This window comes from Phoca vitulina, unplaced genomic scaffold (genome assembly GCF_004348235.1).
Source record: "Phoca vitulina isolate PV1807 unplaced genomic scaffold, GSC_HSeal_1.0 scaffold2, whole genome shotgun sequence".
Classification (NCBI taxonomy): domain Eukaryota; kingdom Metazoa; phylum Chordata; class Mammalia; order Carnivora; family Phocidae; genus Phoca; species Phoca vitulina.
In genome coordinates this window covers 10004111-10019609 of record NW_022589705.1, presented here as the reverse complement: position 1 = coordinate 10019609, position 15499 = coordinate 10004111, and the positions used below count along the sequence as shown (strand labels likewise).

The 15499-nt window shown below is 50.6% G+C and overlaps 1 protein-coding gene across 1 annotated transcript; it reads right to left on the bottom strand.

The window, feature by feature from the left end:
- Nucleotides 1-9528: 9528 nt before the first annotated feature.
- On the bottom strand, nt 9529-11064 carry KCNA10 (potassium voltage-gated channel subfamily A member 10). Its single transcript, XM_032415873.1, has one exon. The coding sequence runs from the start codon at nt 11062-11064 to the stop codon at nt 9529-9531; it is 1536 nt and encodes a 511-aa protein (XP_032271764.1).
- Nucleotides 11065-15499: the final 4435 nt, after the last annotated feature.

The following is a 15499-nucleotide window of genomic DNA, read 5'->3' as shown; positions in this document are numbered from 1 at the left end:
GAGATAGGGTCCTTACAGAGGTAATCAAGTTAAAATGAAGTCATTAGGGGGCTCTTGGGTGGCTCAGTCATTAAGCGGCCACCTTCAGCTCAGGTCATGATCCCCGGGTCCTGGGATCAAGTCCTGCATTGGGCTCCTTGTCAGTGGGGAGCCTGCTTCTCCTTCTCCCTCTGCTCCTCCCCCTGCTTGTGCGCTCTCTCTCTCAAATAAATAAATAAATAAATAAATAAAATCTTTAAAAATAAAATAAAATGAAGTCATTAGGGTGAGCCTAATCCAATATGACTGGTGTCCTTATAAAAAGGAAGGAATGTGGGCAAAGAAACAGACTTGAAAGGGAGATGATGTGAAGAAATTAGAGGGAAGAAAGGCATCTGTACACCAAGGGACCAACCTGCCGACACCATGACTTTGGAATCCTAGCCTCCAGAACTATGAGACAATCCATTTCTGTTGTTTGAGCCACACGGCCCGTGGTCCTTCGCTATGGCAGCCTAGCATAGTAATGCAATAAAACTCACCAGAAGATGCAGAGTAAACGTCTGACCCCCAGGAAAGGCCAATTCCCCATGGTGTCTAAGGGAGAGGCCCCATTTTCTCTCAGAGCAGATGCTCAGTTACTGATAAGCTGTGTTGGCCAGAATCGCTCATGGGAGACAGCTGCGGTATCGGGGAGAGCCCGCAGGCTCGGGGTTCTGCTCCACCGATGCCTAGATGGTGAGACCCGGCAAGTCACTGACTTTGTCAGAATTTCTGTTTTATCACCTCCAAAATGGGACAAATGCCAAAACCCTCCTGAATACCTCACAGGGTTCTCGTGAAGTTCAAAGGAGATAAAAACACACCCGGAACGATTTAATAAACCCCACGGCATTGGTTACTGCTGTCGTTAATCCTGGGATTGGAGAGGATTCTGAGAACGCAGAGAAGTATCCAGGGAAGCTTAGAGGTAGACATTCCTACTTTGCGGGAAAATGTGAGACTCTCTTAGGGCCCACAGTGATTCCTGGTACTTACTGTCCCATCCTGAATTCAGGTATGCTGCAACCAAGTGGCAACAAGGGCCTTGCTTACATTTTGAACAATTATTGGAGATCCCACATGAGGGGAGACATCTATTTATTTAGTGCCTCTTCTATGAAAGGGAATTTATAGATGATGTCTTATTTGATTCTCTTGACATCTCTAATAGTCACAAAGAGCCCCAATTTACAGTTGAAAGGATTGGGTCTCAGAGAGTTTGAATACGTTGGTCACAGTCACACAGCAAAACTGGGATCTGAACCCAAGGCTGTAGAACCAGGGCTCCTTCCACATACGGACTCTCCAAATTCAACACGGTGATATCTGCTTTGTGCTTCCTTAGCAAGTAAAGTGATCCACACCTAATTTCCATTAAAAAAAAAAAAAAAGCACCCACCTATTATTAAAACCGTTGAACTTGAGCATTTCACTTACAGATGAGGCTTCAGAGAAAATCCTAACAAGCCTCAAGACATCTGAATACCTCTTTCCTCTCCAAGTAACTATTTTTAATCTTTAGTCTTTCCCCTCTTTTTTCCTCTTTTATCCAGCTTCAAAGGGAAGGCTGCAGCCCATTGCTCTTCCTACTCACTTATTGAAGCTTTTTAAAAAAGCCGCTTCTGTTTCCAACATGCTGGACTTCAGCACCCCTCACCTCCCCCCCTCCAGCCCCGTAGCTCCCAGGCCACAAACCTTCTCTTCCCGTCTGTGCCCCTCTGTTGTCCCAAAGAAGAGAGAGAGAGCCACAGGCCCTGCCTCCTTCTCTATCCCTTGCAGTGAGGTCCCCACTGTCTCCAAGATGAGGCAGATGATGCTGTCCTGGGAAATGTAAACCCTGTTTTCCCTTTCCCCACCCAAAGGGAAGCATCATCATACTTTGTTCTTCAGGACCAGAAGGGACCATCTTTCTCCCTCTGCTCCCTCTGCAAGAGCTCCCTCCCAGACCAGAATTTGTGTCCAGCACTGGTAGGACCCCCTCTCCCTGCCCCAGGGCTTCAGATTCTTTCCCAGTTGAATGTGGTAACACGCTTCCCAATGGGGCTGAACATGGTGGTGAAACTGAGCTTTAATTACTCCCTCAGTTCTGTGGGCTTTGTCCCAGGACTGGCTAGAACATGGGGCCGCTTTCCCTCCAGTGTGAATGAGCCAGGGAGCAGGAGGGGCGGCTTGCTCCCCATTCATAGGGAGAGCTCTAATTCACAGAGAGGCCATTTCTCTTCCCCAAGGGCAGACACCGATCTTGGCCAGTTCTGTAACCCCAGAGCCAATTTGGGCATCTGGCCCACGGCTGGAACTTGGAGAATGTTTGAGGAAAGAATGAGCATGCTGTCTATACCCCCAAGAACGTGAATCGGGGACAAGGTGACTACTCCTTACCTTCTGCTGCTTGGGATCTCGGAAAAAATTGAGAATTCAGGCCTGCACGGAAAATTCTGTGCCAGGAAGTTACTTCAACCCAAAGTCTCCAGGTAACTGGGTCATAAGTATTATCATTTTGGGGCATGTGGGGGGAGTCGGGAGCCTCCGACTCGGCCCTCCTATGGCCCCGGCTCTGCCTTGGATTGTTCCCTTATTTCTCTACCTCCTTCCTTTCCTTCACTTGTTGAGCATCTATTATGCACCAGATGCTGGGCTGGGCTTATCACATGGAAAAGGTACAGCCATGGCCCTTGCAGGGTTTCCAAGCTCTGAGGGACTTTTTATCCTTGGTTCCATCTACCTCTATCTGACCTTCAACATGTTTTACCTTTGCTAAGGAACTTAATGTATTATCTTACGTGAGTCTCACAATAACCTTGGGAGCTTGGTGTTATTTATTATTTGTGTTATTTTTTTTCCTGCTCTATTTATATTTATTATTTCTGTTAGCAGTAGAACAAGAGGGTGGTGGTGGGAAGGAGGGGGCTCAGCCACGGCCCCTCAGGCTCAGAAGAGCAGGAGATCCAGCCCAAAATCCTAACGAGGGTCGCTGCCATTCCCTTGGCGTGCATCTGACTGGCACCTCAGCCATGGGAGTAAAATAGCATTCATTATCCGGTGACATTTCACGGGCAGCTTTTTGCCTCTGCTCCCCCTGAGAGGCACTAACAAAAGCTTGTCTGATCTTCCTTTTACCCATCCCCCCCGGGCCCCCCCCCCCCCCCCCCCCCCCAGCCCCGTGCCTTTTCATCTGCACCTTTGAGGGCAAACGTTCTCCTGTCTCTAGGATTTGGCTGGGTAGACACTGTGGTCTCTGGGGGAGACCAGGGTGGCTTTATTCCTCTCACTTCAAAGAGCCTTTGGAGGCTCCACTCCACAAGGGGAATGCATTTTATTTTTTAGGAGGCTGGAATCAGCTGTTGAGAGGGACAAGGGGCATCTTGGATGTCCCCTTCCCTCCTGTCCTCCCCCCAGTCCCCCCAGTCCCCTCAGTCCCCCGGGACCTAAGAGAAAGGGAGGAGGGGGAAGGTGGGCCTTGTCACTGGTGGGCGGGCCGCTGCTGTGAGATGATCTGAGCAGGACTTCCAGGGAGAGGGACCTGCTGAGGGCCTGGGCAGGGGGAGCATGAGGAGAGCAGTTCAAACCGCCCCGGGAGGCTGGACTGCCAGGATGCTTGAGAAGGGTGGCCTTCTGGAGGTCAGGTGTTGCCCTGGAAAGCTGCAAAGCGGTCTACAACCTTCAGAGCCAGGCCTTCAGAGAGAGAGGGATCCTGAGTCCCCTTGGCCTCCTTTAATCCCATCCACCAGGCAGAGCAGCCCCCCGGGGTGGGGGGGAGGAAGGGAGCTTTCTCGCTACTGGCTGGGAGCGTGCTCCAGGCCAGGCTTCCCCTGTGCCCCTTTCCAGCTGCCCCGCAGGCCCCAGAGCCCCCCCAAATGCTTCAAGGGTCACCTGCAGTCACTCCTCATTAAGGAGTAAGGAGAGGGTAGGGGTGAGGAGAGGGAGACGGTAGGGGTGAAGGAGAACAAAATCTTACCAGGCCGAGAGAGTGGCTTAGTGTGATCTCTTTAGGGTAATTGGGAGGGAGAGATTGAAGGGATCATTTGTTAATTCAACAAATATTTACTGAACACCTGCTACGTGCTATGATAGGCCCTGGGAATATAGTAGTGGGACCGGACAGACCCAAATCTCTACCTTTTGGATCTGACATTTTTGTGAGGAATTATCAATAATAATTAGATGCAAAGGTGATTATATATATATATATGTATATTTGTTTATTTTTGGTTGGACGATGATAAGGCCGTGACCTGGGGGCTGCCACGCTCCCTGCCCCATAGAGAACGTCTGCCTTGAGAGCCGTGACGGCCATCCAGCAGAGGGAAGCAGAGAAAGGCAATGGACAGGAGGGACTCGAGCTCTGAAGGGGGCAGTGTTTGAGACCCCAGACTCAGCTACAATCTGTTCTCATCCTGAATTTCTCCATCACGGGAGCTGATAAAGTTTTCTTTCTTGTTTCGTTTGAGTTGGATGTCTGGCACCTGCCATGGAAAGTAGCCGGCTGGAACGCATTCCTGCACGAGCGTGTGCGCCCTCGCGGAGCAGGTGGTGGGGGAGGGACTGCGTCCCCAGCAGAGTGGGGGCTGGGCAGGGCCACCAGGGCTGAGAGAGTGGGCAGGGAGCCTCATGGGTGAGCAGCGTCTGGGGTGGCCGCCGCTCTGGGCCACATTGCACGGGCAGGTTCACGCCCAGGGTCTGTCCCAGGGGTCCTGCAGAGCCTTCCTTCTTAGAGAGTGGCTGAGCTCCTCTGTGTGGCCTCTGCTTGGGTGGCACGGCCCAGGTGAGACCAGTGCAGTGAGTGGTGGCTCCAACCTCAGCCTCTCTGATGTCCCAGAGCTGCAGGGAATGCTGCCGGCCCGGGTGATGGAGTTACCGCCTCTGGTTTGCATGGGGGTGAAGCGAATTGGGTCTTTGGTCAAGAAGGTGAGGGATGGGACAACTGGAGTGCCATCTCTGTCTGATCACCCTGATTTTGTGCTCCTTGAACTGATACCTATGAAATGATACCGACCTCATAGTGGCTGTTTCAGATGAAATGACATGTGTGCAAAGCCGCCTGAACAGGTAGTTGGTTATTGAACATGATCTTATCCGGTTCATACCCCTTTTCCTTTCCCACATCAGTTAATTCTATTTTTATACTGTCTTTGAAATCTGTGGCCTTCCGCTTAGGGTCACGATCTGATGCAGATTGCCAAGGTGAGTTCTGTCTTTATTCCAGGCAGTGTTAATTGATTGGTCCAAAATGACAGCTTTTATTTATTATTTTTTTAAAGATTTTATTTATTTATTTGACAGAGAGATAGAGAGCACAAGTAGGCAGAGTGGCAGGCAGAGGGAGAGGGAGAAGCAGGTTCCCCACTGAGCAGGGAGCCCAATGCGGGGCTCGATCCCAGGACCCTGGGATCATGACCTGAGCAGAAGGCAGACGCTTAACCCATTGAACCACCCAGGTGCCCCGAAAATGACAGTTTTTAAAGAGCAATCATTCCTTTCACTCGTGTGGTGCTTTCCCCTATAATCACCTATAGTCACACCCCATCCCCGCTTCCTCCCCACAGCCTGGGGAGGTGGGTGCCATTCTGCCTATTTTTCAGATTTGGAAGTAAGCTCAAAGAGGGTGAGTACGTGTATGACAGGCAAAGAAGCAGGGAGTCACAGGGGCCGTCTCTAACAGAGGGCAGGTCCTGAGCAGCCACTTTGGTGGCCTGCAGAGGTCCTGAGGCATCCCGTTGGCCAGGTTGGGTGAAGGACGGTGGCTGGGAGGACTCAGGGCCTTCTCCCTGCCGTCGGGCGGGGAGAATCCTGCCACCTTTGCTGTGAGGTCAGAGGTTGTTTTTATTTTATTTATTTTATTTTAATCTCCATCTTCCACATAAGGAAACTGAGACCCCCATCGAGGCCCACTGAGGCCCGAGTTCTACCATTAGTACAAATTCAGCCAGGTCCTTTGATTCCAAGTCTAGAGAGCTTTCCACTCAAAACAATGAAGTTTATGAGAGCCTTTCTGGTTTATAAAGCACTTTTTAAAGAGAATGAATGAATGCAACAATGACTCCTGACTTGCACTGCTTTTTGCAAAGACAGCCGGCATGATGTGGAAAAGAAAATGCAAGATTTGGAAGCCTTCCACAAGCTGTAGCCCCTCTGAAGATGTTTTTTTTGTTTGTTTGTTTCTCTTACATTATTTGCATATTTTTACTGTGAACATTAAAAGGGACCTTTCCCTTCTTTCTATGTCTTTACTCAGCGGCTATAAAATGTGGGCCACACAGTCAGCACTCAGTAAATAGGAACTCACTGAAGGAAGCCTCAGACCTTGCTCTGTTCCTCCCCGGACCTGTCTGGGTCTGGCTGCTGACAAGTCCTTCCCTCCTTGACGGTAGTGAGAGCGCCTTTCACACTTGACCCCCTGGGCAGTGCTGTCCTGTCTGCCCTGACTCTCTTCTTTCCCTTTGTCAGTGAGTCACCTTGGGTGCTCTTCTATAGACAGCAGATCTCATTGCAAACAGGAGGCTGGGCAGATGGATGGAGAGAGGGCCCCATAGCTCATCTCCCTGGGTGGCTAGGGAAGAAATAGATGACTCAGTGCTGGGGACTCAGCATCGGGGATTATGACACCAGCCCCATTGGCAGCAGTGGCATGGGGAATGGAAGGCTTGCTAGTGTAGCCCTATTCCTGGCACCAGCCTAGAGGTCTGGACCTGCTTCCTGGGAGTCAGAACTTATGGGCAGACCTCCTAACCCTCTAGGGGTAACCACACTGGCTAAAGAAATGGAGTGGCTCCCTTCTGTCCTGCTAGTCTACACCCTTTCTGGCTGGGCCCCAGGAAAAGAAAGGCTGGGGCTGCAGACTCTGGGACTCTATCTTGGCCTCTGGGGGCACTGGCCCAACCTGCCCTGGGGTTTTTTCATCCCACCGTTTGCAGCATGGGAAGGTGTGAGGCCAGCACGTGGCTCTGAATATAGAGTCAGAGAGAAAAAGAAAGCAGGGCCTCAGGAGAAACAGCCTCCCTGCTCTCAGAAATGTGCCAAGACCGTCTGTATGACCACAGCCCCAAATATCTCTGCTCACAGGAAGCTGTTCTGGTTAACAGGCAGCATGGTAGGAGACATTTTGGCATCAAAGAGACCTAAATTTAAATCCCTCTGTACTGCTTCCTGGCTGTGTGCCCATGAACCTCTCTGAACCGGTTTCCACATGTGACAAAATGGGGGGAATAATGTTTACCTCGGGTGGCTGATGTGAAGGGCAAATGGTCTCACCCATCTGTGGGGAGAGGTTTTGGTGTAAAGAATTGTGATCATGTGGCTCCCAGAAGGCAGAATGTGGGCATGTGGACTCTTGTCAAAACCACCCCAAGGATGCTTGGGATCCTGGAGAAAGAATTTTTGCAAGGACTCAGTGTCTATGAGAATTTGTATCACCCCAAATCAGAGTGCCATCACCTTTCTGGCACCTAAGCTTGTGTGATCCTGTAAAAGAAATGCCACACCAGCCAGTGGGAGCAATCTGCTCACCAGGCCACCATCCTGCAACTGGAACCCAGTGTAGGGCTTCAGCATGATCCCACATGTGTGAATCTAGGAGTGCCTTGGGACATCTGGTCAACCCCACGTGCTTGGGTGTGAGGGATGGGTAGGGAATTGGAAAGTGGCCTGAAGGAGAGCAATTAGAAAGGAACTTAGAAAATTGTGAGCAAGGCACTCCAAGGCCTAGAACCCTGAGGCTCAGGCCTGGAACAGGAGTCCTGCTTGCCCAGGTCTTAGGGCAGTGATGTCTTATGTAAAGCCCAGGCTCTATGTGACTCTGTGCTAAGTGAGAGCTTGAGGCTAAAGTACAAGAAGGAGATTGGGGTTTTTAGAGCAGCAAGGGGCCTTAAAGATAACTAAGTCCAGCTTCTTAAGGCATGCACTCAGGACAACAAGAAGGAAGAGAAGCAGCTTTCTCTCACACGGGTGCATTTGTTAGGCTGTCATGGAGTGGAAGATGTGTGGCGGGGTCTGTGGCTGTAGCTCTGTGTCTTGCAGGGTTGTGTGGAGCTGGGTGTGTTCCAGGATTAGGTGTTGTGGATTGTGTGGTTTGGGCTGTGTGAAGTGGAGCTGGGCAGTGACCTGCGGCCCAGAGGCCCAGAGTTCTTATGCTGACTCACCTTTGAGGTATGGCCAGACTTGGGTACCGGGTCAGAGGAAGGCACAGGCCTCCTTCCTTGAGGGGATGAATGGGGGTGGGTTGGGGGGAACAGAGTAAAAACTTCTTTCTCTGCCTTTTGGGGAATTCCAACTCCACTCCCTCATCCTGGGAGTGTAGTGGGCTGAGCAGGACCCACTCCCAAGAGGGCAGTTTCTCAGGTGAGCCTGCCACAACCACCCTCCTTGGGTGGGCCTAGAATCTGGGCACATGTCTCAGGGCCCTGCTGCTCCCTGCCAAGCTGCCCGTACAGGCTACTAGTCAATTCCTCATGACTCAGTGGGAGCTGAACCTCGAGGCAGGTGGACAGGTCTATTTTCCTGAGGCCGGGCTCTGAGGCCACGGTACACACACTTCCCACACTCAGGATCACCAGCCTGTGCGTAAACTCACAGAGATGGGCCCGGTAAAAAGCACCTGAGAGTGTTTCTGCTTGCCCACTGCCCAAAGAAAGGACTGACGAGCAAGGGGCCAGGCAGGTTCTGTCTTCCCAGGATGCATGGAGATGCAGGAGTCCCCAGGAAAGAGTGTTCCTGCCCAGAGGTTTGCTGCCTGGATCCTCTGAAAGACAGAGCCCTTGCATCCCTCTCCCTCTAATTCCAGAGCATCCACAAGCAGAAAGAGCACTAGACCAGTAGGTAGGTGTGGGTTCCAGCATCGACTGTGTCACTGTTTCTGGGTAAGTCGCTGTCCTTGGGTTTGTTCATCTACAATGTAAGAATAATAACCAAATCTGTTCTACTGGTTATTTTGAGATGCGGTGAGATACTGTTGGTGAAAGTGCTTTGGAAAATTTATGCAACGTGACACAAGTGTAAGATATTATTATTAAACAACCTGCAGCTCCTACTCATTGCTCACAACATTCCCCAGCCTTTTAATATGCCTCCTCTTGGGAAGACCAAAGCCAGTGCTTCTTCATCTTTCATGTGGAAATGAATCACTTAGGATCTTGTTAAAATGAGAATTCTGATTCAGTAGGTCTGTGGTGGGCTCAGATTCTGCATTTCCTTGCTCCCAGGTAATGCCAGTACTGCTGATCTTGGGGACCACAGGCAAGCAGCAAGGACCAGAATTATTCCTCACAGGAAAGGAGAATGAAATCTTGATCTGATCATTGGTTGAGAGAAAACAGCTTAGAAAAAGCAGCAGAAGTATGGGTTTATTCAAACAGCTTGTAGTCCAAGAGAGCAAGAGGCAGGGAGGGGAGGGGGAGAGAGAAGCTGTGGGACAGAGAGAGAGAAGGGGAGAGACAGAGAGACACACAGAGAAAAACAGAGAGAGACAAAGAAACACAGACAGGGAGACTCAGGGAGCAAGTAGCCCTGGACAGGTCACTTCCTGGACCTCTCTGTGGAGCAGGCACCGTTGGTCTTACTAAGAGAGTCTGTGCTGCCCATTTTTGAGCCAACACTGTTAAGGATTTTGTCAATTTCACCTGGGATGTTTTGCTTCTCCTCATTCTCAGTCTCCCGATGGTAGAAGTAGTTAAAGTTGGAGACGATGACAGGCACAGGGAGGGCAATGGTGAGGACCCCTGCGATGGCGCACAGAGTGCCCACAATCTTCCCCCCGGGGGTGGTTGGGCACATGTCACCATAGCCCACAGTTGTCATGGTGACTACTGCCCACCAGAAGCCATCAGGAATGCTAGAGAAATGGGACTCTGGCTCATCCACCTCGGCAAAGTAGATGGCACTAGAAAAGAGGATGACCCCAATGAAGAGGAAGAAGATAAGCAGCCCCAGTTCCTGCATGGAAGCCTTCAGCGTCTGGCCCAGGATCTGCAGCCCCTTGGAGTGCCGGGAGAGCTTGAAGATGCGGAAGACCCGCACCAGCCGGATGATCCTCAGGGTGGCCAGGGACATGTTCTGTTGGGTGCTGGGCTCTGTCTGCTGGACCAGCTCTGTGATGAGGGTTGCAAAGTAGGGGATGATGGAGATGATATCGATGATGTTCATGACGTTCCTGAAGAAGTCGGTCTTGCTGGGGCAGACCACAAACCGGAGCACCAGTTCGAAGGTGAACCACATGATGCAGATGGACTCGACCATGAAGAAAGGGTCAGTGAACATGGTGTGGGAGAGGACTGACTTGCTTGTGTTGAGGCTGGGGTCTCTCACCACCTTTAGCTCCCTCTCCTCCCGGAACTCCGGTAGTGTTTCCAGGCAGAAGATGGTGATGGAGATGACCACAACAAGCACAGAGACCACGGCCACACCCCGGGCAGCACTGGAGCTCTCTGGGTACTCGAAGAGTAGCCAGAACTGCCGGTGGAAGTCATTGATGGGGAGCAGCGTTTCAGGGTCTTTGATGAAGCCTTCATCCTCCCGGAACTGGTCCATGGCCTCGATCCCCAGTTCATAGAAGGAGATTTCATCAGCAAAGACGTCGATGGGGACATTGGCAGGGCGCCGGATTTTCCCACCTGATTGGTAATAATACAGGATTCCATCAAAACTGGGCCGGTTCCTGTCAAAAAAATACTCATTTCTCATGGAATCGAAGAACTGCATCCTTTTCTCCCGGTCTCCCAGGAGGGTCTCGGGGAACTGATTGAGGGTTCTGAGCTGGGTCTCAAATCTCAGCCCAGCAATATTGATGATCACCCGCTGGTTTCCTTCATTCAGGACCACTGGCTCAGGCCCAGGGGAATCGACATAGTCTCCTGGGAGCTTGGAGAAGGCTGTCTCATGGTTGGTGCTGTCACCGATGAGGATCTTCCAGTTGGAGAAGGGGCTGCTCCCAGGCCGGCCTTTTGGGTTGGTTGGGTCAAAGTCTGTGACATAGCCTGGCTCTTCCTGGATTTCATCTGAGTTATTGAAATTGACCAGAGCAACCTCCATTTCTTTCCAGCCACACACATCCATCCTAAGGGAGTCAGGAAAGCAGCATGAAGACCCTCAGTCTTCCTGGCCTGCAGCGAACTGTGGAGAGGAGGAAGGTCATCATGCAGGAGCCAGGATGGGCTACAGTGGGCTCTGGATCATTGAGGTGAGATATACCAATGGGTTAAAAAATGACTTACTTTTAGCTGGGGAAGGAACCTCATGGCTGCTTGGGCACCATTCTTCCCTCGAAAGCCACCTGCACCCCCTGAGCTTGCCTCCACTAATCACTAGAGGAGATCGCAAAGAAGGAGCCTGGCTGAGAGGACAACTCTTCCTCCAGCAAAACAGGGTCTCCCTACACAACAGCAGAGAGAGGCCATAATGAAAGAGGAAGTTAATGTTTCTTAATAACAAAGTAGGTAGTTTGGGATGCCTGGGTGGCCCAGTGGGTTAGGCATCTGCCTTTGGCTTGGGTCATGATCCCAGGGTCCTGGGATTGAGTCCTACATCAGGCTCCTTGCTCAGAGGGGAGCCTGCTTCTCCTTCTGCCTGCAGCTCCCCCTGCTTGTGCTTGCTCTCTCTCTCTGACAAATAAATAAATAAATCTTAAAAAAAATTAAAAAAAAAAGCAGGTAATTTTGTATTTGGATGAAGTCCCTCAGTTCTCCCCACACTTTCCCATGTCCCCTCAGCCAGCTTCTTTCTCTTAGGGTGCAAACACTTCTCATCACCTCCGCCATTGCTCTTGGGCCAAGTGGTGAGGCAGGGTGGAGGCAAGAACCCAGCTGATTCTGTTGGGAGGGAGAGCAAGAGGACGGAGGTGGGCGGCCAACCGACAGACCCTCTGTGGTTGTGCGCACCAGCCATCTGGTCCTGGGCCCTCCTCTGCAAGTAACTGCCAGGGTTGTTTGGAGGCGACATCAAATGAGATAGCGTATGTAAAATGCTGTATCTGTTGGAAAGATCATTAAATCATAGCTATTGTTTTTGCCAAATTCTTCATGTAATAGGGATTTTAGAAGACAACAGCCATTGGTATTTTTTTTTGGCATATGTCTAAGATGTTTGTGGGGAACGACTTCTTATTTATTTATTTATAAATTTTTTAAAAAGATTTATTTATTTATTTGAGAGAAAGAGAGAGAGAGAGGTGGGGGAGGGGCAGAGGGAGAGAGAGAATATCAAGCAGACTCCCTGCTGAGGGTGGAGCCCAATGTGGGGCTCAATCCCATGACCCTGAGATCATGACCTGAGCCAAAATCAAGAGTCAGACACTTAACCAAATGAGCCACTCAGGTGCCCCAAGAATGATTCCATTTTTAAAAGTCATTTTAGGCAGGTAAGAAGTAGGTAAAGTGTGTGTGAATTAGGGGCGGGGTTAAGGAGAGCGCACCCAGTGGGCTTGGATATCCACAAACACAGACTGATTTTCCTTCACCAGGGCCACTCAAGCTTCAGTTTCAACCTAAGAACACTGAGGCCAGGAAGGCTGGGGGTGTGGGTGGGACAGAGGTAAAATCTGGTGATCATGACCTTGGAGTCTCACATATAAGGATACCTTGCGGTGTACAGTGTTGTAGTCTTTTTGAAGTGATTCCACATTTGTGTGTCTCATTGAATGACAATAATCCTGTGAGGTTGGAAAATGTTATTTCCGTTTTACAGAGAGGGAAGCCAAGTCACAGGGGCCAAGTGGCCTTCCCAAGGTCCCACTAGTGGTACAGAGGTTGAGCTGAGCCTGCTTCCCGGACCAGGGCCTTTCCTGCTAGACCGTGGGACCCCTGAGTGGAAGCTGAGGCCTTGTGGGGAGCTGTGGGCCAGGGCCACGGAAGTGGGGGTGCTTGGAGCCCCGTCAGTCCCATGTGCTCTTTCCTCAGTTCAGGAGTGGAGTTCAGGTCTGGGTGGTCGGGGCTGGTTGAGCCCTTGCCCTACCTCTTAGGAGTGTGTGGCCTTTGCAAGCCACCTGATTTCACTAAGCTGCCACTTCCTTGGCTGTGGAGTGGGGGAGGATGTGCCCACCATGGGGCATGTCAGATGCTGGCCCTCAGTGACAGGTGCTGGCCCCTGGTGAGCAGTAGGGTAGTTGAAGGCAGGATGGAGAAGTGGTTAGGACCTCTGAGACGGGAACCAGTAGATGTGAGTTGGAGTCCTGGCTCTGCAAACGATAAGCCCTAGAGAAATGTTAGCTCTTCCTTCACAGTGACCCATGTAATGAATTAGGGGGCTTGTCCTGGGGCACTTGGCTGCCATGTAGATGTGGGACCTGGACTCCCGCTCTGTACCCATCTTGTGACATCAGAGCTGTATTTTCCCCTTTGAGGTCCTGGCCCTGGGGGTGCTCCTGCTTCTTCGGGTGAACTGCATCCCACTTTCTCCAGGCTGAGAAAAAGGGGTGCCATCCAGGACCTCTGGGGCAAGGGCTTGGGAACCACTTCTGAGACTAGAGTAGGCCCTTATTAGGAGCCTTCTCTGGATCCAGAAGCAGAAGGCATGTGGGGACTGGGGAGAGCTTCCTTGGCCAAATAACCAACTTCCTCTCCTGGAAGCCAGGCCATTTCCCTTCTCCCTCCTCCTGATCTCCTCTTTGTCACGTCCATCCCCAGCTCATAGTGGCAGACAGGAAGGTGGCGGAAGAGGGTCAGGTGGTGTGGGAAGTGGTGGGACAATGACAAGTTCAAATAACATATTCTGTGGTCTATAGAAGCATGCTCCATGGGCCCCATTTAAATGTTGATAATTATAGACATAGGGAAAGGAGGACTGGTCTTGGGGACAAGAGTCCTTGTTTGAAGCTCTGCCCCAACACTTAGGAGCTGTTTATTTTTGAGCAAATCGTTGGGTTTTTATGAGCCTCCATTTTCTGATCTGTAAAATGGGAAAAATAATGGTAATTCCTACCTCAAAGATTATACTGAGTAAATAAGATAATAACAGTGAGAGCACTTTGTAAATTGTAAATTACTACAGAAATGTCAGTGATTATCCTCCCTGCTACCCCTCCCCTCCGCTCCGCACAGAAAGGCAATGTAACGTACTTGTGGGCAGAATGCATGTTTTTGTGGCCTCCTACTTCCCCAGGAGGAATTCTCAGCTCACTGTCCTCCGGATCAGCTCTTCCCCGGCCCTGCCACTACATCTTTGTCACTGTTTTGCTCCTGCCTGGTACACCTCCCCTTCTCTCTGTCTCTCCTACTTCTCCCTGCTCATCAGGGGACTGCTCAGGTCCCATCCTGTCTGAGGAGCCTGCTCTGGCCAGTCCAGCTTGGAGAGCCCCCCACCTCCGCTGAGCTCCTGGCCTCCCTGCCTGGATCACTCACATTTGCACTCAGTTTGGAATGCCACCTTCTGCAGGATCAGCCTTACCTCTTAAGCAATCTCGTAAGCTTTCACAGTACAGGATAGTATCTTATAGCTTTTCCTTCTGCTCTAGATGGTCCTGGAGGACAGAACTCACCTCTGATGATCTCTGCCTGCATCACCCCACTGTCCAGCTCAAAGTGGCAGATAGGAGGATGGTTAATGAGCATCAGGGTGGTGTAGGAGGTGGTGGGGCAGTGCCAAGTTCAAACAGAGTTTTCTATGGATGTGCAGTGAATATTTGTTAAGCAGGTGAATGAATGAATGAATGAACAAATGAATGAAGTGCAATCTCATGAGGGTAGGGACTATGCCTGCTTTGTGCACCATTATGATTCTAACTCCTGGCTCCAGGGCTTAGCCCACCCAGGTGCCCAATTACTCTCTGGTGAATGAATGAGTGAGTGATGAGTGAACGAAGTGTTGCAGAGAGCATATTAGGCTCAGAGCCAGGACACCTGCAATGCTTCTGCTGTTCTATGATTGCTGACTACTTGTGTTTCCTCATCAAGGCTCCATTTTTTCCATCAGTAATAGGAAAATATGCTGAGTCAAAGAAGCCTGATAAAAAAGGGTACATATAGAATAATTCCATTTATACAAAATTCTAGAAGCTGCTAACTAACCTAGAGTGTCAGAAAGCAGATCAGCATTTGCCTGGGGCTGGGGGCAGGGAGGGGAAAGGAGGGATGGCCAAAGGGACAAGGAAACTCTTTTGGGGTGATGGTGATGTTTATCTTGGTTGTGGTGTTGGTTTCACAGGTGTATACGTATGTCTAAACCCATCAAGCTGCACAGTTTTAATCTAGTGTGCATCCACTCATCTCAATATGTATGTTAAAAAAAAGGCAAATAAGCAAAAACAAAAACAAAAAATTTCAAACCGAAAACCCCACGAAATAAAAACGCACGGTCTGCCAGGGATTGTTCTAGGTTTTGATAAGGACCAAAGGAGGTAGAGCGATGCTTTGTAAAAGTGCATGGATCGTGTGGAAGGGGGGGATTCCTCTTCCGTAGCGCTGACCACAGTGCTGGACCATGCCCACTCATGCTGCAACAGCCCCCGCCCCCAAATTGTTTAGAAAGAGTGAATGCACCCGAGAGCCAGGGCAGAGTG